This window comes from Stegodyphus dumicola, chromosome 2 (genome assembly GCF_044657685.1).
Source record: "Stegodyphus dumicola isolate Sdum_Otavi_A_Nest chromosome 2, ASM4465768v1".
Taxonomy (NCBI): Eukaryota; Metazoa; Arthropoda; class Arachnida; order Araneae; family Eresidae; genus Stegodyphus; species Stegodyphus dumicola.
The window spans coordinates 133,402,169-133,424,716 of record NC_140769.1 but is presented as its reverse complement, the minus strand read 5'-3'; the positions used below and the strand labels follow the sequence as shown (position 1 = coordinate 133,424,716).

The 22,548-nt window shown below is 33.9% G+C and overlaps 1 protein-coding gene across 4 annotated transcripts in view; it reads right to left on the bottom strand.

Annotated features, from left to right (window-relative positions):
* Positions 1-22,548, bottom strand: part of LOC118190156 (RNA polymerase II-associated protein 3-like) — a 62,875-nt gene that overhangs the window by 26,110 nt on the left and 14,217 nt on the right. For 3 of the 4 annotated variants that reach the window (XR_004758372.2, XM_035360839.2, XM_035360838.2), the window contains exon 3: positions 5,274-5,399. Coding sequence is in view for 3 of the 4 variants with exons in the window: in XM_035360839.2 (XP_035216730.1) it covers positions 5,274-5,399 (126 nt within the window). In the remaining variant the exon portion in view is untranslated. Of the gene's footprint in view, positions 1-5,273; positions 5,400-5,869; positions 5,983-22,548 lie in introns of those variants that run through there. The other variant, XM_085811123.1, reaches the window with a different exon arrangement.

Sequence of the window (22,548 nt, the reverse complement as noted above, 5' to 3'; positions counted from 1 at the left end):
CAAAACACTATTTTACTCATGATGTGGCTGACATTCAAAGCACTTTGGATGTTTTTCTTTTTATGGGATGATCGGAAATGCATTACGAATATTTGAAGCGAGCGAGAACCCATAACCATATTTCTTCAAAACACATTTGAGCTTGAACTTACAGATACTCGATGATTTTCAAAGCACTTTTTCAATATGCCGTTAAATCACACACTGGAAACAAATTTGATGATTCACTGAAGTTTGAGGCAGCAGAGTTTGAAAACCATTGGAGGAACTTGCAACAGGTTAATCCTATTTTCTCCATTGGGAACTGATATTTTTTCTTAATAAATTGGACATTAAAAATGTAAAACTCTGATATGAAAAAATATAATTTAATAATATTAGAAATTTGAATTCTTATAATTTAGTAGAGTATATAAAGAATTCTTAGATTTTGAATTAATTTTAGGGAAGGTTATTAAGATAAATTTTTATATTTTTTAAAACTTTGTTAAAAATTTTGAATACAAATTTTATAATTATTCTAAAAATGAAGTAGATGTAAAAAATAAGTGAAATTAGTGCAGATAAGTAACATGAAATTATGGTAAATGCATGTTAAAATTTATCGGTGATTGTATGTTAAGTATAGAGTATATTGAGGGAGTACTGGGTTCCTAAACAGAGGCCTGTAATTACCTCTGTAGAGTTGTTCCTTTTACCCTCTTTAAGTAAGATTATGTTGGAGGCTCTCATTTTTTGAGTGTGTGTAACTTTTTTTTTTATTGTGAAATGTATTAGTGCAGTTCTTAAAGGCCAGTTAACTTATGCAAGGAACAGAGCCCTTTTCAAGTAACTGCCTAGGCACCCTGGGCCACCAGTGCAGAGAACACACACTCGTTAGCTCAAAAGGACAGCTATGGATATGTTTGTTTAGAAGTATTGCAAGGCCTTCCAGTTAGGTAAAATCAGAAATTGTAAATGAAAGATAATAACGGTGAAACCATAATTTCTGCTATTATATTTATGGTGTTAAAATATAATTTATCAGTATGGAAATTAGCATCATAAATATTTATGTGCGTTACATTGAATTATAAGTAATGATAATGTAAAAGTTTATTTTGTGATATTCTGTGATAATAAGAACCTTCCATGAAGAATTATGATTATGTGAACTCTCAAACAAAAAGACTTTTGGGCTGAAATGCTGAAAAGCTCAATAGGACTCTACAAATTAAAAATTTACTTCAAAAAATTTATATTTATAAATTATACTTTACAGGATAAAAATTTTATGATTTATGTTTTTTTTTTTCTTTTCCATTTGCCATTGCTTTAACGCTTTCTTTTTAAAAAGGCTCTTCTGTCGCTACGCCTTTTTCTTCTTGAAGCGGGGAATATGTAAGAAAAATAAAGAATGTGTAAAAGATTAAATTAGCAGCATAAATTAGTTTCCCTTCTCTATTCTAAAAATAGCAACATCTATCTGCACCGCTTCATTTCGAGAAAAATCTATGTCATATCACTCTTACGTAATTCTGATGATGCAAATGGAACTAAATCAGCCAATAGTAATTTTACAGCAATATTAACTGTCCAATCAAAATACTTTGAGAACCAAAACTAACTCAGTTTGATTTACGTTTTCATCCTGAACATTACGCACTTGCTTTCCACGCTTTCGCCTAGCTGCACTGCTGTCTGTCTGCTGCTGCTTTCTTGCTACAAAGTTATCAAACATGTAAGCCTTTTTGGAACAGGCACATTTAATGTGCCGACTTGCGTGTAGCCACAACATGTTGCTCAAAATAAAACTGAATATTTAATCTGCCTTTGCCTCCAATTTCCTAGTTATTGCTTCTGAGCCTAAATAAATAACTGTGATATTTTGTAGCAGTTGTGATGAAGCTTGGCATCAAAGTGCAGGCATTGCTTTTGCAGAGTGGTAACGCAAAATCCAAATGACGGCATAAGATGATTTAGCTTTTAATTACACATTTTTATTCCATATAGCTTTAATTCAATTTTCACCATAGATAATGCTTTACTTCATATGAAATTTTCCAAATTACATATTCAATAGTGGTTTAAACTAAGTACAATTGAATTTAAACTTTCTGCGTCATAACCTATTGTAAATAAGGAAAGATAGGTCAAGCAGCAGCAAGCGAGGCGAGATGTATAGCACAGGAGGAGAGGCGAGCTTCTGTCCTCAAAATAGCGCACATTCGTTAGTTATAGTAGCGGTTATGTAATGGGCTAGAATGTTCTTGAAGGTACTGGTCTAGGGAGGAAGATTCTGAATTGCAGAAAGTTAATTGGAGGTTGCGTGTTCAAGTAGAGCAAAGCCATCGTATTTTGTAAATATTTTACATCCCCCCTCAAAAACAAGAGGCCGGGTGAGCAAAGCATTAGTAGATTAGTGAAGCAAGAAGTATGAGGAAAGACATGAAGAAACATCCAGGACATAGCTTACAGGCTTTAAATATGTCCTATCATAAATCATACTCTTTTCTCATATTATTATAAAGTTTTTTAATTATACAATTGTACAATGATTTTAAATAAACATATAACTAAATTTTATATGGAATAATAATATTAAATAAATTACAAGCATAAACGTCCTGAGTTTTTCTCAAAATGTCCATTGAAAATGAAATTTTGGTTTTAAAGTCCTTTCATAAAAATAATTGAAGTCGAATGAAATATTTATTAAAGTCTACAAAGTTATAAAAAATGTAAGCCTTTTTGGAACAGGCACATTTAATGTGCTGACTTGTGTGTAGCCGCAACATGTTGCTCAAAATAAAACTGAAGATTTAATCTGCCTTCGCCTCCAATTTCCTAGTCATTGCTTCTGGGCCTAAATATATTACAACTGAGTCATTATGGAACATCTATGCCATCCAAACTCCTGCTTCTGAATATAGTACATATATACTTTTGGTGCAGCCAACTGAAATCAAAAAGAGAGGTGCATAACTACAAGTTATAGCAATCCCATATACAGTCAAAAGTCGTTAATTCGGTGGTGTGGTGTGGTGTATTTAATTATGGCAAAGCACACTAGGGCTATCTGCCTAAGGGGAGGGATGCCTTTCGTGGAGGACTTTCTAAGGGAAACTGGCTCGTATACACGTTACACATGGGGAAAACCACGAAAACACCCATGCAGCCAGCCCGTTCGCAGGATTCGAACCTCGGACCGAACTACCAGTGTTCAGCGACATTACCGCTCGGCCGCTGGTGGGCCGTTAATTCGGACACCCATTATCCGGACCTCAAAGCTAAAAACTTTCTGCGCACGCGCCACGTTGACACATGCGCGTAAGACCTTTACAACTGCGTATATGCATGTGCGCAAGTGCAGAATACGTTTTTGTGTGCGCCTTTTATGTATAACGGACGGTATAAGCTAAAATTATCTAATTATCTATTTCAGTTAATGTTGAAGATTGCGTTGTTCCTTAATCTTCGAATTGGATCCGGTTTATTATTTTTTGCAGACTGTAAGAGCAATTTTATAAAAGTAAACTTGAACTTTCGATTATGTCAAATAGAATTTCCGATGCTGGAGCTCCCAAAGGATCTACAAAACGAAAGTACGTTTCGATGTCCATCAAACAAAAAGTGGAATTGCTGCAAAAAATGGATAAAGACATTAATAAGGTGACAGAGAGGTTAGTGAAAACGAAAAAATTTCGATTGACAAGTTAGTTGGTATTCTCGGCACAGCAACGTGACTTGAACAGCGGAAGTCGGTATTACTTGAACAGCGGAACTTTGTAACTGAACAAGAAATTATGTCTGTTTATAGAATTAAAGAGAAAGTATTAGCACATAAAACGAAGCAACTTAAACAACTTACATTGAAAGAAATGTTTAATAAAGTAAACAAATAAATATTAAGCTTTTTTTTTTGTAAATTTTGTTACCCTTTATATCATAATTGTTCTTTATTTTATAAATTATGGTTTCATATTTTTAATTTTAGAATTTCTGCATGCCCATCTTACGAGATTTAAACTGATGATCTATAATCCGGAATCGCCGAAGTCCCAACGAGTCCGGATTAACGACTTTTGACTGTACAAAATTTCAACACTTCAACACTCTGATGCGACTTATTTTTGAGTTATGAGAGATACAAACGTACGTACGTACAGACGTCACAATAAAAATCTCTTCTTAATCCCTTTTAAAGAAATTTTTTTACCAGTTTGGGAAAAAAAAAAAGAGTCGTTTATTCCGTCCTTACATACAGATGTCAAGCAAAAGCATCGTTAAATTGCATTAGCAGTCAAAATGGATATTTTCATTGAAATATGATACCAAGAATTTTTCATGATTATAATACTTCCTTTACTTAGTACAAGAAAGTAAAAACGGTAAAGGTTTTATTATGCTTCTTCCATTTTAAATTTAAATAATTTGTTGCTGTTTTATGTAATTATCAGTGTTTCATTTTAGGTGTTTCTTGCATTTTTAATTTCATTAGTTTGCTGCTGTTTTATGCAATTTTCAGCACACCATAATTTTTTTTAAATGGCTACTATTTTTCATGTCTGAGTTAGGTGAAAAATTAGTTGCCAACGACTGCTGACTTTGCAGGAGGGTTGGGCAGATAATCTGAGAATACCTTTTTCTCTGATGATATTATACTGCCCACATTGAAGAATGTGCTACTATTTATGAAGTTTCACATCAAAATAGGCAGTTTTTTTATGCAAGTGCTTTATTCATGAATAAAGACAAACTGTGAGAACGCATAATGCAGATTTGTTTAATTGAAAGCATAAAATATACTTGAAGGTTACAAGATTCTTTTGATTAAATTCTGGAAAGGATTAGAGATGATGGACTTTGAGAGAGATAAAAATTATCCATGACAGAGGTAATAATATCCGAAACAAGATAAAAGATAATAGTATCTTAGCTAATACCTAAGATATATGAGATAATTATCTATGACTATGATAGTGACAATGATTATCTATTGACTGTAATAGAGATAATAATTATCTATGATACATAAATGCACTTACACGGAGGCAGAAAAGCATGAAACAGTTCATGTTTCACCATGCTTTGTTGAGATAAACGACCAAAACACATTATCAATAGGGAAGAAATCAAAACAGTATCAATTAACATGTAAGTATCCATTTACACAAATGAGTGAATTAATATGCATTAAATGAAGATTTTCACCAAGTCATTTTAGTAGGTATAAAAAGTAAAAAAAAAAAAAAAAAAAAAAAAAAAAAAAAAGTGATTATGATTAAGAGTACCTTATCTTTATTTAGGATAGCCAACTGCTTTTTTTTCTGCAAACACATTTCCTCATCTTGATCACTATTATCAGATGGACTAGAATGCTTTGTTTCTTCATCTGCTTCATTTTTTGTTTCCATATCCTAAATTAAATGCATGAGAAATATTAGTTCTAAAAATGGAAGGCAACTTTAAACTGAAGTTAAAAAAAAAAAAAAAAAAAAAAAGGGAGATAAATTTCTAATGTTCATTAACTTTTTATGCTGTACTATTAAAAAGAGAAGAAAACAATTTTCAAATAAAGTAGAAACTAATATGAGAATAACAAAGAAGCATATGTGGGGAGATGTTCACTAGTATAATTTTATATGTCTACATATATAATATAGCCATTAGTTTAGTTAATTCATTTTTAAAAACAGTTGACAATTTCATGAAAATGGTGCGCTTAGTAGGGCAAGAAAATTCTTAGAAGCATTCCTTTTTTTCCTTACAGTAACTTTCCTCACATATTTCAAACAGTAGTTAATCAATTTTTTTTTGTGAGTGGACAACAAAGTGACGATGTGTTTTGATTTCATCAGGATGAGACTTGAGTCATTTCAAAGAATACCTGGAATATCATTCTGGCTAGAAATGAACTAATTACAGCCATTTCTTCCACTAACAGGCATTCACAGAATCATAAGCTGACCAATCTTCCTCCTCTGGTAGGCTCTGTCCTTCCTCAAGAAGTGTCCTCCCAACTGTCCTCCTTTTCAATATTTTACAACTAATCGGTTTATCTCTGTATTATTTAAAGATGCCGTGTCGGAATGTTATGTGTCAATTGTCATGTGATGGTGCAGCTCGAAAAAACATGATTATAATACGCATACACAGCACATTCTGGGCATATCAAAACTTCCCACAGCCACACTTGATTATCTAACATTTCTCTTTTATTTGGCAAGATTTTGATAATTTAAAATTACATAAGCATTAAATAAAAATTAAAAGGGCAATTATCAGAAATGTCACTGACAAGATTAAGTAACAGAAAACTATTGTTGGTAACATTTAGAATATCAACACTGTTTTGTATTAGCTGAGAAATGCTTGGCGCCAGAGCGGAATCTTGGCTAATGGCGCATGCGCCGCCGGAATTAGCGCTGAAATGTGTTCTGTGAGAAATTTGACTTTTGTGGTACATTCGAAGTTGCGATTCATATGTTACGCTGTAAGGTGAAACCTAGCGGCAGAGAGTCACTATAAAAAATAAATGTATTGAAAATTAGAGTGTTATTTCTGTGTAATGTGTGTGGTGTTATTTTATTATGATATATAGCTATCAACGGGAAATAGAATAAGTCAATTCAAACACAAATACTTTACCATAATTTTAATGCTATTCGTATTTAGTAGATACTTAGCAGAACTACAACTTTTATTCTTTTTAATAGAGAACAGACATTAAAATAATTAACTGTTACTAAACCTTAGCCTGTCGAGCGATTTTCTGCGAACCCCCTTAAAACTGTCACTGGTTTTGGACCGAACTTCCCGTAAAATGTCGCGAAAATAATCCTAAACCCCTGAAAATTATCAGGCAGTTCTTTTGTTATTTCCCATCCCTCCCAGAATTTTACTTCAATGATTCCGCTAAGTGAGAATGATTACTAGATATTGTTCCGTAGATGTCAGCTGTCAAGAGAATTGCAAAAGACTAGAATCTCCGTGATGACCATCTCAATGCCACAGGGTACAGCTGCGAAATTTAAAAGTTTACTTCCTTAAAACAATCTTATTTTCAAATAAATTGGTTTTAAAATTTACCTGGTTAAATTTTTAATTATTACGCATTTTTAACCTAAGTATCCTAAATCTGTATGTCCCTGATTATCACCTGAATTTCAATACAGACTGATTAAACTGCTATCACTAACTTATATTCTGACAAATATCTCTTTCATTCCTTCTGAGATATTGCTGAACATTTCGTATTATTTCCGATTTCCTGTCCGTATTTTTGTCATTAATGAAAAATCTTTCAAACTTTCAACATTTTCCTATATTCTTCAACTGCATGCAAATAATTATTTTAAATAATTTCTTTTTGCCCTAATTATTACGTAGTTTTAAGAGTAAAAAACGGAATATTTGGGTGTTATTTAAGGGTGATAATATTAATATTAAATTTGGATTTTACTTTTTTATATATAGTGGTGGCCAAAATTGTGGACACTTTTGGAAATTTTTATGTTTTTGAACTTTGCATGCTCATAGAAAATGTTACGTTTCGCAAAATGCATATATATCATTTTAAAGAGAAATTATTAATGAATTCAATACAAAACACAAAATTCAATTATTTGCAGTACAAAAAAAGTTACATGTACTTTAATATAAATAAAAAACACAGTTATGAAGTGGTTTGTAATGTCTAGCTTTCCTGGCCAATCACTGTTCTTGTTCTAAGAACCAATTACCCTGTGCGTAAATGTTATTAACTGCCAGTAGAAGCTGACATCATGTTTACACTTGAAACAATTCATTATTTTGCTTTGTTCTGTAGAAGGAGGACTTGTTTTTTATACACTGCAATTACAAGTAGGAATTTTTGTAAAAATTTTTAATATTTAGTCAAGAAGCAATGAATCAAATAAAAGAGTAGATTGGACAACTAGAAAGAGATGTAATATTATTTTGTTACGAGAAAGTGGTCTTTCCTATGCTGAAATTGCAAGACAGGTGGGTAGTTCAGCGACTACATCTGGAGTTCGAAAGTTTTGTTTACGATATCAGGAGACAAATTCAATAAAAAACAAAGAAGGAAAAGGCCAAAAAAGGTGCACCACATCTATTGATGACAGAAAAATAAAAAGACTATGTCTCCAAGATAGAAAAATGTCATCAGCGGCCATCAGAAGTGATCTGAATGATGCTGGTGTTTCTGTCAGTTCAAGAACAATCACGAGAATATTAACAGATGTTGGACTGAGAGGTAGAATTTCCCGAAAAAAGCCTTATCTTAATTTTCAGGAATGAAAGAAAGACTGCAGAGGGCAAAGGAACACATTAATTGGACAGATGATCAGTGGTCATAAGTTATATGGAGTGATGAAACTAAAATATCGTTATTCAGTAGTGATGGGCGAAAATATGCAAGACGTAGAATAGGAGAAGAGCTACATCCTGACTGCATTCAAGCAACTGTGAAGAACCCAGTTAGTGTTATGATTTGGTCATGCATGTCAGCAGATGGTATTGGTCGCCTTCATGTCATCGATGGGACATTGAATGCCAGAAAATACATTGACACTATTCTAGAACCAAAACTTCTACCTTCCATTAGAGATCTCTTTCCCAACAATGCTTCGTTTATTTTTCAGCAGGATTCTGCTCCTTGCCACACGGCCAAAATATCGAAAGAGCGGTTTCGTACAAAGAGCATTAAATTGTTGTCATGGCTAGGAAACAGTTCTGACCTCAATCCTATCGAAAATTTGTGGCACCGTTTGAAAACTCTTGTCCGAATGAGGCGCCCATCAAATAAAAGGGATCTAATTGAGGCTATAATTGTTTCCTAGCATCATGTAATAACGAAAGAAGAGCTTAAAACTCTTGTCAGCTCAATGAAACGTCGATGTGAAGCTGTAATCAAAAATAAAGGGTACCCTACTAAGTACTGATAACTCACTGCAATCATCACTATCTAATGTATATCGATAACTATTATCGTTTAACTTTTTTTCTATTGCAAATAATTGAATTTTGTGTTTTGTATTGAATTCAGTAATGAATTCTCTTTAAAATGATATATACAAGTTTGCATTTTGTGAAACATAACGTTTTCTATAAGCATATGAAGTTCAAAAACATAAAAAAATTTCCAAAAGTGTCCACAATTTTGGCCACCACTGTACATTCAAGATATTCAGAAAGGAAATTATAACCTGAAACTGTTTTCAGTAAATCATAAATTTATTTACTCAATTTAAAAATTCTTGCTTTCCTGTCCAAGAAATAATAGTAAACTTTAACTGAAATAGGAAATATGAGACATATTAATAACAAAGAAAGCAATTAATTTGGAATTCAAACAACAAAAATCAGCATTATATTTTCAAATTTTCACAGGACTAGTTTTGATGGTTTTACCGAACCATCATCCTCAGTTGCAAAAGCGCAAATGAAAGAGAGAAGATATAATGAAAATTAGATTGTGAAAATTTGAAAACATAATGTTGATTTTTGTTGTTTGACTTCCAAATTAATATTTGTTCCGCGTGTTATTGTATCTTAATTAAACAAAGCAATGTTGTTACTCATTAGCTTACAATATAATTTATTCAGTATGGTATTTTTGTAAAGAAAGAGTGTTGCTGTACATTTTGTAAAGTATAAATAAGCTTGCATTTAATAATTATAACAGTTATTAATTATTTAATAATTAATCATAAGAATATGAGCAATTAAATATTTTTTGGAGATATATTTTCCAGCGACATTTTTGAAGCATTATGCTCTAAATAAATGTCTTGTTTGAACATAGCATTAATAATTGACACCAAATCTCCAACCAAAGGAAATGCCTTACTAGGGAGGATATTTAAACAAAAAATTTTATTATAATAAATATTTTCGTTATTTTAATATTACTAAGAATATACAAACAGTAATTTAAGTTCATTATAGTTGAGTAAATAAGATTGCTGGATGTTGGCAGTTTGCTGTTGGCAACCGAACGGTTTAGCTGCTTGGTGTCTTTATGATTTTCCCTGTGCGTAACGTGAATTCAAGCCAAGATCTTTAAGGATCTTTAGGGATCAGATTATGTTGTCCTTCGTTACATCGATGGTGTCACTAAACTCTTAAATGAAGGACCATATAATCCGATCCCTAAAGATCCTTCACGTTCGGACTTGTCAAAAATAAAAAATGCAATCAAATCTTCACAAATCATTTCAAGCAACTTAAAATATTTGCTTATCCCATCTGTTGCAAATTGTGCCAGATTATATGCTCTTCTCAAAATTCATAAAAGTGGTATTCCTTTCCGCCCTATTGTATCAAATTTAGGTACTGCCTCATATCCATGCTAAATACGAGGGTTGGAACTTTAATAGTGGCAACACAGCTGAAAAAACGCTATGCAACAAAACCAAGGAATATCACGTATACCACACGTAAACTACATACCTAACTTACCTCTCAGCAAAAAGACTCGTCCTGCCTACGTCACGCACATGTGGAGTGACGCGAAGAACGGATCCTTGTATTAGTTCGCGGTCTAAAGTAAGTGTTGTCAGGATGTTTTCAAAACAAGAACAACGATGTTGGATAAAAATTGAATGTGCCAGAGGTCGTACAGCACGACAGTGTCATCAAGAGGCTTGCGGGGAATCTGCATTGCCTTACAGAACCGTAGCAAAATGGGTGAAAGCATTCAATGAAGGATGCCAAAACGTGGCAGACATGCTGCGGCCAGGTTGTCCGAGAGTCAGCGATGGACAGTGATCGCCGCCAAATGATTCGTCAGCTGGCCGGACAAACAGGATTAGCGCATACCACTGTGCTGCACAGGAACGCCTGTCCATGAGAAAAATTGCTTCATGATGGGTTCCACATCAATTGACGGAAATGCAGAAATGGCTACGATACGATGCTGCCCGAACCCACCTGGAGCGTTATGAGCGTGAAGGAGATGCTTTTTTACGCCATATCATTACGCTGGATGAGACTTGGGCCCGATCGTACCAGCCAGAACTGAAATGCCAATCAAACGAATGGCATCGTCACAGGTCACCACGACGTTCAAAATTTCGTCAGAACCCCAGCAATGTGAAAGTTATGGTGATTCTTGTGTACGACTGTGATGGTGTCATCCTAACGCATACCGTTCCCCCACAGCAGACCGTCACTGCACAGTATTACTGTTCATTTTTGGAGCACAATATCCGACCAGCTTTGAGAAAAAAACACCGACACTTTCTGCAGAACGCTCCTCTCATTTTGCATGACAATGCTCGGCCGCATGCATCGCAAGCATTGACTGATTTGTTCAAGCGATGGGGTTGGGAAGTGCTTTACCATCCACCATACTCCCGAGATCTAAGCCCATGTGACTATGACTTAATTCCTAAGATGAAAGAACCACTTCGTGGCACTCGCTTCCAAACTGTTCCTGAGATTCTTGTGGCAGTAGACCGGTCCATTCAAACTATCAACAAAACAGGCGCTGCTACAGATATTCTGAGATTTCCACATCGTTGGAAACGGGTTCTACACAATGCTGGCGACTATACTGAAGGACTGTAAAACATAGTGACATGAATCACTTTTGTATTCCTTGTAAATAAATAGTTGCTTCTATTAAAGTTCCAACTCTCGTATTTACTTTCGAGATTTTCAACTCTATTAGACAATAACATTTACACCATAAAAAATTCAATAGAGTTTGTAAAAAAGGTTAAAAACATTTCTCCTAGAAATTTACTTATGGTTTCTTTTGATGTAAAATCATTATTCACCACTGTTCCAGTGGAGGGAGCATTAAGATGTCTAGTGAATGTCTTCGTGAATTTCATTTCTCTTGCATCGAAATTGATGAGCTAATTTCTATTACTCAACTCTGTTTGAAACAAACACATTTTGTTTTCCAAAATAAATATTACAAGCAAACTGAGGGATTAGCCATGGGAAGCCCCCTCAGTCCCATCCTGGCTGATATCTACATGCATTATTATGAATCAAAATTGTTTGAAACTTTAAACTTCCCGGCATGGTTCCTTGTACGTAGACGATACTTTTACCCTGTTAACGTTCATCGTTTTGCCTTCCACCACACTTTAAATCATGCCATCTGACTAAACAAAAGTTAGCTTCATTTTATTCCTATGTTTTCCATGCTCTTCAAGTTTCCTGCTCCATCCCTTGATGAAGAACTAAATTATTTAAAGGCAATAGCTATTGACAGGGGCTTTTCACCCAACACTATTAATCAAGCACTTAAAAAATTCTCATGTCAACACACTAAAAGGCACACTCTAGTTTTAGGAGACTATAAAAATTCTGTTGTCATTCCCTTCTTTCCATCAATTAGCTATAAAGTTGCACATATTTTGCAGAAATTTAACTTTCGGGTTGTTTATTCTCCCATCAATAAAATTCCGAGTTCCATACTCAAGGACCCTGTTCCATGAATTCCTGAGGTATTTATAGGATTCCTTTCCAGTGTGGTTTAATTTACATTGGCCAAACTAAAAGAGCCTTAAAATTTTGCGTCAAGTAACATGAGGCATATGTTAGAAAAACGGAAACACAGAAGTCTTCTGTTGCTCAACATTGTTGGTCTGAAAATCACACTTTCAATTTTTCTGCTGCCAAAATTATTCAAAAAGCATCTTCCATTGGAGAACTGGATTTTATAGAGGCATTTCACATTCAAAAATAATCTTTCTGTTCTAGTTAACGATCCTAATTCCAATTCATCTTTGCCTTCGGCCTTTAAAGAAATTATGTTTTAGTTCTGGTTTCACCAACAGATGGCCCACATGCTTATTTTTGTACAGGCTTTCTTATCTTATCTAATCATTATTTCCTATTTTGTTCATTTGCGGTTTTGCAGCTGAAGATGGTGGTTCGGTAAAACCATCGAAACTAGTCCTGTGAAAATTTTGAAAATATAACGCTGATTTTTGTTGTTTGACTTCTGAATTAGTATTTGTTCAGCATGTTATTATGTCTTAAGTATTTCCATTATTAATTATATCACAAATTTTATTAATAGTATTTGTTTTGTATTAGCTGAGAAATACTTGGCGCCAGAGTGGAATCTTGGATAATGACGCATGCACCTCCGGAATTCGCGTTGAAATGTATTTTGTGAGAAACTTGATTTTGTGGTACATTCGAAGTTGCGATTCATATGTTACGCTGTAAGGTGAAACCTAGCGCCACAGTGTCGCTATGGAAAATAAATGTATTGAAACTGTGTAATGTGTGTGGAGTTATTTTATTATGATATATAGCTATCGACGGGAAATAGAATAATTCAAGTTTTGTGGCCGATCAGAGCCAGAGCAGCTAATGAAGTTTTGAGACTGTGATATTACTTTCGGGTTTGTAAATTGAAGAATTACTTAGGATACTTCCAGATTGAAGTTCTGTAGAAACAAAAGGGTAAGTACCCTCCTCCTTTTTGAAGCTCATTGTACCCTTTTAAAGCTCTTTATTTGTTTATTGACGTTTATTATGTTATATCAGGTATTTCAACTACGATAAAAAGAAAAGCAGTTGTCCTTATCTGTAATCAGGAACAAACGTATAAAAGGAAACTAGCGGTTTTGGTAATTCCAAAAATAGCAGGTTTAACTCCTGCAAAGTTTATCGATGTTAGTAACCTTGTGATTCCTGAGAAGGTGAATTTAGCGGATCCGGAATTTTATATACCAGAGAAAGTAAACCTGTTGCTCAGCGTGGAAGTTTTTATTAATTAAAATGTCACTAAAGGAGGTATTAGCGAAAAAACGTACATTGAAAACACAGTTAACAAAGTAAAAACAAAAGGTTGCGGACGAAAATGTCCAAGGAAGTGACTTGGAAGTACTAAAGAATAAATTTAAAGTGTTTGAGACAGAAATATATTCTAATTTCGATTCTTTGTTCGGGTTATGTACGGAAGAAAGTATTGATGCTTATGTAAAAGAGAAAGAAGAGATTGACGATATTCTCTTAGATGTAGAAGTCGAATTAAATCGTAAATTAGCTAAACTTTCCACAGAAATTAAATCGGAGCCTTCGGTTTGCACGAATACTGAGAACAACGTTAAATTACCGAAAATTACTTTGCCAACGTTTTCAGGTAACTTACATGAGTGGCTTTCATTTAAGGATATCTTTTTAGCCAGTGTTGATTCAAATCCTAATTTAACAGATGCAGTCAAATTACAGTACTTAAAATACGCGCTAAGAGGAGATGCTTATCGTATTGTGCAGTCAATATCCATAGTTTTGAATTATAAATTAGTCTTTTCATTACTAGAAGAAAGGTTCTCTAATCACCGTGAACAAATGTATGCTCATTTGAAATGATTTATGAATATGCATCCTATGCAAAATGAGTCTGTGTCAGCAATATTAAACTTATTGACATTACAAATGAATGCGCCAGATCATTAGTAGTTTTAAATCAGAGTGTTAACGGTTTTTCTTCCAATGTATTTGTGTACATTTTAAAGCAAAAATTAGATCCTAACACCAAAATATGGTGGGAAAGAAAATTAGAGAAAGAGAATTTGCCTAATTTAACAGATCTTATAGAATTTCTTAAAGATCATGCAAGAGCTCTCAATGCTTCAAATAGTGTGACTAACACAAAAAAAGTTACACATAGAATTACGGCTGTCGTTTCTAATGCAAATGAAAAACATATGCAAAATTCGTGTAGGTTATGAATTTTGAGCAATCACAAGCTTTTTAATTGTCTTAAATTTCAGAAATTAAGTATAAAAGGAAGGGTAGAATTTGTGAAAAAACAGAACTCATGTTTTTGTTGTTTTAATTTGCACAGTGTGAGAAATTGCCATTCTAATTACTTGTGCAAGAAAAGTAAGAAAAACATAGTTTTCTCTTGTGTTATCAAAACGAAAATAATTCCATTGGCACCACAGTAGAAAGAGCAGACACTTCAGATTAGGAGTTGGATGATCAAAACAGCAATGCGTTAAATGTACACGCACCTGCATTTCAAACTAAAACTCAAAACGAAACCTTTACAGCCGCTACGGGTACTAACAGTGGGAAAAACGTGATTTTATCTACTGCCTTTGTATTCATTGAGACTAATGATGGAACTTTAATTAAGGTGAAAGCGTTATGTGATAGGGAAAGTGTTTCTTGTTTTTGTACCACTGAATTAGCGGACATACTTAATTTAAAAAGGGAAAAGACAAATATTTCGGTTTGCAGTATATCAGGTATTTCAACTACGATAAAAAGAAAAGCAGTTGTCCTTATCTGTAATCAGGAACAAACGTATAAAAGGAAACTAGAGGTTTTGGTAATTCCAAAAATAGCAGGTTTAACTCCTGCAAAGTTTATCGATGTTAGTAACCTTGTGATTCCTGAGAAGGTGAATTTAGCGGATCCGGAATTTTATATACCAGAGAAAGTAAACCTGTTGCTCAGCGTGGAAGTTTTTTATGATATGTTACGAGCTGGTAAAATCTATGTTCCTAACACAGGCTTGATGTTACAAAATAGTGTGTTTGGATATATAGTTAGTGGAAATGTAAATGATTCACGGAGAAATAATTTATCGTATTGTGGGTTAATAAATACAGAGAGTGAATTGAAAATGTTTTTCAAACTAGAATCATTAGGAATTACAGATGATTATTGTCATGAGGAAGACAAAGCATTGGAAATATTTAATAAGCCAGTTTGTTTTAAAGCTAGTCGCTACGAGGTTACTTTACCTTGGAAAAGGGACTGGAGGGAATTGGCTGATAATTACCGAGTAGCGAAAAATAGATTAAAAACTCTTGCAAAGCGAATGGATTATGACAAAACACTGTTTTCTACATATAGTGAAATATTAGATGATTATCTTAAGCAAGGTATCATTGAAAGAGTGTCAGATAGAAATATACTTATCGGTAAACCAGTATTTTACCTACCACACCAACCGGTATTTAGAGAAACCAGTGCTTCAACGAAGACTAGAACAGTGTTTGATGGCAGCTCACATGAGTTCGGGCAGCTATCACTGAACGATTGTCTATGGACAGGGACAAATTTAAATCCTAATATATTCCATCTGCTAATTAATTTCCGATTAAATAAAGTTGCAATTTGAGTGGATATAGAAAAAGCATTTTTGCAGATTGCTTTGGCAGAAAAGGATCAAGACGCAGTGCAATTCCTGTTTGTGGAAAACACACAATTAAATGATCTAAAACTAGCGACATATAGATTCAAGAGCGTAAATTTTGGGATTAAGTCAAGTCCGTTTTTGTTGGCTGCAACACTTAAAGAACACATTAGAAAATATCGAGATGAGCAGACAGATGTATTTGAAATATTGAATTCTTGTGTTTATGTTGATGATTTTATTACTGGACAGGACAGTATAGAGGGTGGGGGTGAGGCTCTAAGCTTATCACGTAAAGCTAAACAAATTATGAGTGCAGCAAATATGAACTTGCGTAAATGGGTATCCAATAATCCTGAGCTGATGAGAAAATGGGAAAAAGAAGAGTTCGAGATACACCCACATAAAATCAATGACTCAAACGACATTTAAGATCTTGGGATAGTAATGAAGACAGTCAGAGTATAGACACAGTTTGATGGAATTCCTTAAGAATAAGCGTAATACGAAATGGTTACGAAACTGCAGGGAAAATTTTTGATCTCTTTGGGTTAATAACTCCATTTACTGTTAGACTTAAATTCTTGCTACAAGAACTTTGGGTTCAAAAATTGACATGGGATGATGAACTACCTACAGATATCTGTCAAGAGTGGGCAAAGTGGTGCTGTGAGTGTCATTATCTAAGTAAAATTGCAGTTCCACGATTCGTTTTGAATCCCGAAGCTGATTCCATAGAGATCCATTGCTTTTCAGATGCCAGTCAGAGGGTGTACGGTAATGTTGTCTACGTAAAACTGCGTAAACAAGAAGAAATTTCTGCGAGTTTCATCATATCAAAATGTCGTGTTGCACCTGTGAAAAGAATTACGTTAACTCGTCTTGAATTACTTCGTGCATAAGAACCCTCAGGCAAGGAGGTACGGAGCACTTACTTTAGAAGAGATAAAGGATGCTGAGGTTTATATTTTATTAGAGGCCCAAAAAAGTGAGTTTCTAGAAGAAATAAATCAATTAAAAAGAGGTAAGTGTGTAAACCTCAAAAGTACTAGTGTAGAACTAAAAAAATTGCAAAAATTAGTTGAGTGTCCAGATGATAATTTAGCGAGTTTTTATACCAATGAAGGTATAGAGTGGAAATTTATTCCTCCACAGTCGCCAAATTTCGGCGGAATTTGGGAGGCCGTGGTTAAATCATTTCAGAGTCATTTGAAGAGAGTTATTGGTAATCAGTGTTTAACTTTAGAAGACTTTTTATTTGGGGACTGCTTCGGGAACAATAAGTCTTCCAACTCAAGCTTCTAGCTATTCAAATACGAACGCTTCTCAGAAGCCATTTGGACCGCATCTGCTTTGTCAAAGAAAAACTTCTGGGGGTGAAATCATCCTCTTCATCGGGTTTTTCAAACAAAGCATTCAGTTGTCCTGTTACTACCTGCTGACCTAGAGAAACCCCCAGAAACTTTTGTTTGAAAAAAACGAGTTTTATATTTTTAAGAATTTCCAGTCTGACAGCAAGATTTTGGTATTTTTCATATGTAGAGGAAAAAGAAACTAATTTAATTTTAATAAAGAAGAAAAAAAATTATTATTTAAATTGTTTTAGCACTGAGTAAGGAGACAAAATTTAATTTTCTTTATAGATATTTTTCTCAGACAATACTTTACGTGTAATGTTTTTCAAGCTACGAGAATAGCGCGTTAATGCATGCATTTTCAAATCAGATTTATTTAATCAATATATATGGATATGCTGAACAAACACACTTTCGCACATATAAACTGTATATTAGTACATACATAAAAATGAAATAAAATTTGAAAACAAAACAATTTAACTCATTTTTTTCGTGACATACTTTTACTTCAGTTTTGTTATATGCATTTACTTAATTTTATGTTGTTATATGCATCTGTTAGTCTATTTGAAAAATTTTTAGATTATTTGAATATGGCATAGGAAATGAGATCTATCAGCCGAAGGAAATGGATGTCTCCATGGACGACTTTCTAAGTAAAACGTACTCATGTTCATGTTACACATAGGGAAAATCACAAAACCCAACCATGCAGCCAGTTCGTCTGTTTGGGTTCGAATACGAGTTGAACTAGCGATAATCAGAAATCTTAGCCAGGAGGCCATTGATTGGGTTTGACAGATTTGTAAACCTAATAAACAGTATTTAATAAATATAATATTATTAAACGAATCAGATTTATATAAACAAAATAAAATTCTTATACCGAACGCAACTAAAAAATAGAATTGCACATTATTAAAAATATTTTATTGATAATTCAGATTCTGAAAATAAGAACATTGTTATAAAAAATAAACAACGTATTTCATTCAACGAGGACCAACTTTGGTGCGTGCACTTTTCAACAGAAAAATATTTGAAGCATTTTATGGATAATGGTTTGATTATGGCAAGGTACTCAAGGGTTATTTACCTAAGGTGAAGGATGCCTTCGTTAGAGGACTGCCTAACGGAAATTGGCTTGAATACATGTTACACATATGGAAAACTAAGAAAACATCCTCGCAGCCAGCCCGTTTGCCTGGATTCAAACCCTGGACAGAACCATCAGTTGTTCCGTTAGACTCCACTCAGCCGCTCGTGGGCTGTCCGATAAAGGAAAAGCTCAAAATTTCATATTAGAGGAAAATTGGTAGCATAGTATAATATGAAGTTATTGCCATTTCAGTAATGTGAAGAGATTTCAAGAATATTTAATTATTTTATTTAGCTTATGGAAAACTATACAAGGGCTATCTCTTAACATACTGGTAGTTTGACCTGCATTCAAACTCCCGTGAACAGGCTGATTGCATGGGTGTTTTTATGGTTTTAACTCTATGTAGTACGAGATTGTTTCCTTTAGAAAACCTGTCACGAAAGCATACCTCCCCTTAGGAAGATCGCCTTCGCGTGCTTAATAATCTAATAAGCCAAACCAAACACAACCCGAGTGAGGACTCATAGTCAAGGCACGTCATCATGAAAATCTAACTGAAATTGGCTCATATTCACATTAAACATTGGCAGCAAAAATTCGAGAAAATTGGTATGCAGGCAATCCATTCGCCAGGATTTGAACCCGCTTCAAACTATTAGTATTCAACGATTTTACTGCTACGTCGTTGGCGGCCTTTTGTAGTATCTATATCAAAAGTAAATGCAAAGACGATCATTGCGTACCGAGAGATGAATTAAGTTCGGAACTTGAAGAATAACTTTCATTCGTGCTATTGCTGTTAGCATTGACATTTGGAGAGTTTTTAATTTATTTTAAATTCTTTTAATGTAATTAATTTAATTCTTTAGGTAACTGTTCTTCTGACAGTAATTTTTTTGTGCGGAATATATCTAACCATTCCATACACTAACTGTTTTACTTAATTTACACTCCATTAATTTTAAGCGATTTTATACCGATAGATTTCTTTCCAAAAAAGTTTCAAGGAATACGTATTTTTTTTTCCTTAGATTTTAAAACATTGTGGATTTAAAATCTTAATAATAAAATTTTTAAAACAAATATTTGTAGAAATTCCTTCGTATTGATTTATTCCCTTAACTAACAAAGTTTTCAAGAACATCTTCCTTTCAGCAGTCATAAAATTGTTATATGTCAGTTCGCCATATCTACGGAGCACAGAGCCACACATACAAGTACAAAACTCAGGCATGCTGAAAGCACAATTTTAACATTTCAGAATGTAAAAAGAAGAATATACCATTATAATAACACACATTTGAAATACAAGGGCAAACAAGAAAGCTGGTTGCTATATTTTATATTTTTCCCTGACGAATCAGAAATTGTAATCAACTTTTAATTAAAAAAAAAAAAAAAAAATGATTGTATAACATATGATTTATTAAAAAGGGCGTCTTCCATTGCATTTCTTATTTTTTCCTGTTTCTACTAAAATACTGCAATATACTATAACAACGTCTGATCCTGTTTGACTTTCATTTGTATAAAGTACCACAAGGCAAACAGTTGTAAAACGATTTACCTTCATTCGCAAACTTTTAGTCGCCACACAGATAATACATACCTGCTGTCTGACAATGATACTTCACTCTCAGGACTCTTTTGTAAAGTGCTCGTTTCAAACAGACTTCGCATCCCATTAAGCGCTTTGTGTCAACTGACAACCGCCTGCAGAAAGGTAGGGGAAAGAACACCAGAGCGCATCGTCTAAACACGTCTTAAGCATTTTTGGCAAAATTTGGGCTACGTGTATACACGTCTTAAACATTTTTCGAGCGATTTTAAATTTGTGTAAAGACGTCTAAAGCATTTTTAAAGGAAACTCTGAAAACGTTTAAACAAGTCTTAAGCAATTAAAGGGTTAATTAAAAAAAAAAAAAAAAAAAAAAAGAATAGATTCAAAACTAAAATCCCATTAAATGTTTAACGCAACAATGTAGAAAAATCAATTTTATCAAAGTAAAAAAAAAAAAAAAAAAAAAAAAAAAGGGCAGTCATTTAAAATAATAATAATACTTAAATGTAACTAAAAAAATTATTTATAGTACAGCAAATATTAAATAGCATTTTTTGATATATGATGCACTATTTATTAACAAAGTATCAAGTGATACTTTACTTAAAGCTTATTGCTATTTAAAACATGGAATTGGATGATCATTTTCAAATAAAATCTAATATGACTACAAAATTTATCACTTAATTTTAATTATAAACACTATAGTCAGCTTTTTATTATTCTATTCTCCCATATAATGGAAAATAATAACTATATGTGCTCATGTACACATCCTTTCACATATTTTCACTTGAAAATATTGCTTGGATCATATGCTATCTACCATATCATATGCTATATTGTGTACGGATATATTGTGCTTGGATTATATGCTATATTGTGTACCAAATAACACTGATATGCAAGATAAAATGAAATGCAGAGTAATCTGATTTCAAGAAAGATGTAACTGTAGAACATCACAGAAATGGCCGATCCTTAATGGGCATATCCAGCAAGTTTAATTGCCCCAAAATCAAAAGTGGCATATGTGATTCAGAAGTGAAGTGAATTGTGATTGTCAGAATGTGCCCTGAGTCAACAGACCCAATAAACTGGAAGATACACACCGATGGGTGTTGTCTAGAAAAATTTGGGAGACCCACACATGACCAAGGGGCCCACATACTCCAAGAGTTTTAATGGACATCTGGGAGTGTTTTTTCGATGAATACCATACGTAAGGAAACACACCTACTTGGTTTTCACGGTCATGCCATGCCCATAAACCATTGATCAAAAAGTACAACCCTGCTGATAGATAAATATGGTGCAAAGCACGTTAACAGCGGATTGTAGATCAGTTGAAATGGGTTCTCTTGAGTGATAAATCAAGGATAAATCAGGGTCTGGATCTGGTAGCTACCAAGAGAATGCCTCCTGCCAGAATGCATAGTGCCTACAGTAAAACTCGGTGGAGTTGGAATTATGGTCTGGGGATGTTTTTTTCCAGTACGGACTGGAACTCTGGTCCAAATTCATGATAAGCTAAATGCTGAAACTTACTGCACTATTTTGGATGAAAGTGTGCTTCCTACACAGTAGCAGTTTTACGGGTTGGAACCATGCTACTTTCCGGATGACAATGGCAGCTATCATGTTGCGAGGTTCACCAAGTATTGGTATCAGCCTTCCAAAACGCAGACCTGAATGCTATTTAAAACCTCTAGGAAAGTTGGATCACCAAATTAAGGGATGTAACAACCATTTAACATCAGTGAAGCAATTTACATGTCTTCTTCAAGCTAAGTGGAAGAAAATACCAATAGCCATCATATAAGGATTTACAGAAAGCGTGCCTGAAAGTTCGAGGCTGTAACTCCCTTCTTAAACTTGTGTTCTTTGAATGCAGTAAATAAACAGGGAAGAAAGAAGAGAAAGAATCCCTACTACATGATTCATGCCCATCCATCCTATTTCGTGAATACATTCATCCAAATGGTGCATATGTGTTTGTGTTCATGGCTCCAGTTAAATTACGAAGTGTCCAGAATTAAAAAAAACTCTAAATCAAAGCTGCCTAGAGGTGAAAGTTGTTAAGAAATAGTGAAATGTTGTGGCAGACTATATGGGAATATCTTTTAGGGAAAGGGGAGTTACAAATATCACCACCAGAAGACACTACATTGATAAATTACACGTTTAGCCACACTTTTACTAATTCTAGTAAAACAAAATATGTTCCGGTACTCTTCTGTTATCGAGACCGGATTCAGAAATGTATGCATTTATGTGTGCATTCATGTATGCATGTATATATGTACACTGTGCAAAAAAAAAGTGGGACAGTTCTATATCTTCTGTTGTACTGGATGATTGTCGAAATTTAACTTGCATTTCCCATGTCCGAAAGCCCAATTTAGGATATATATTA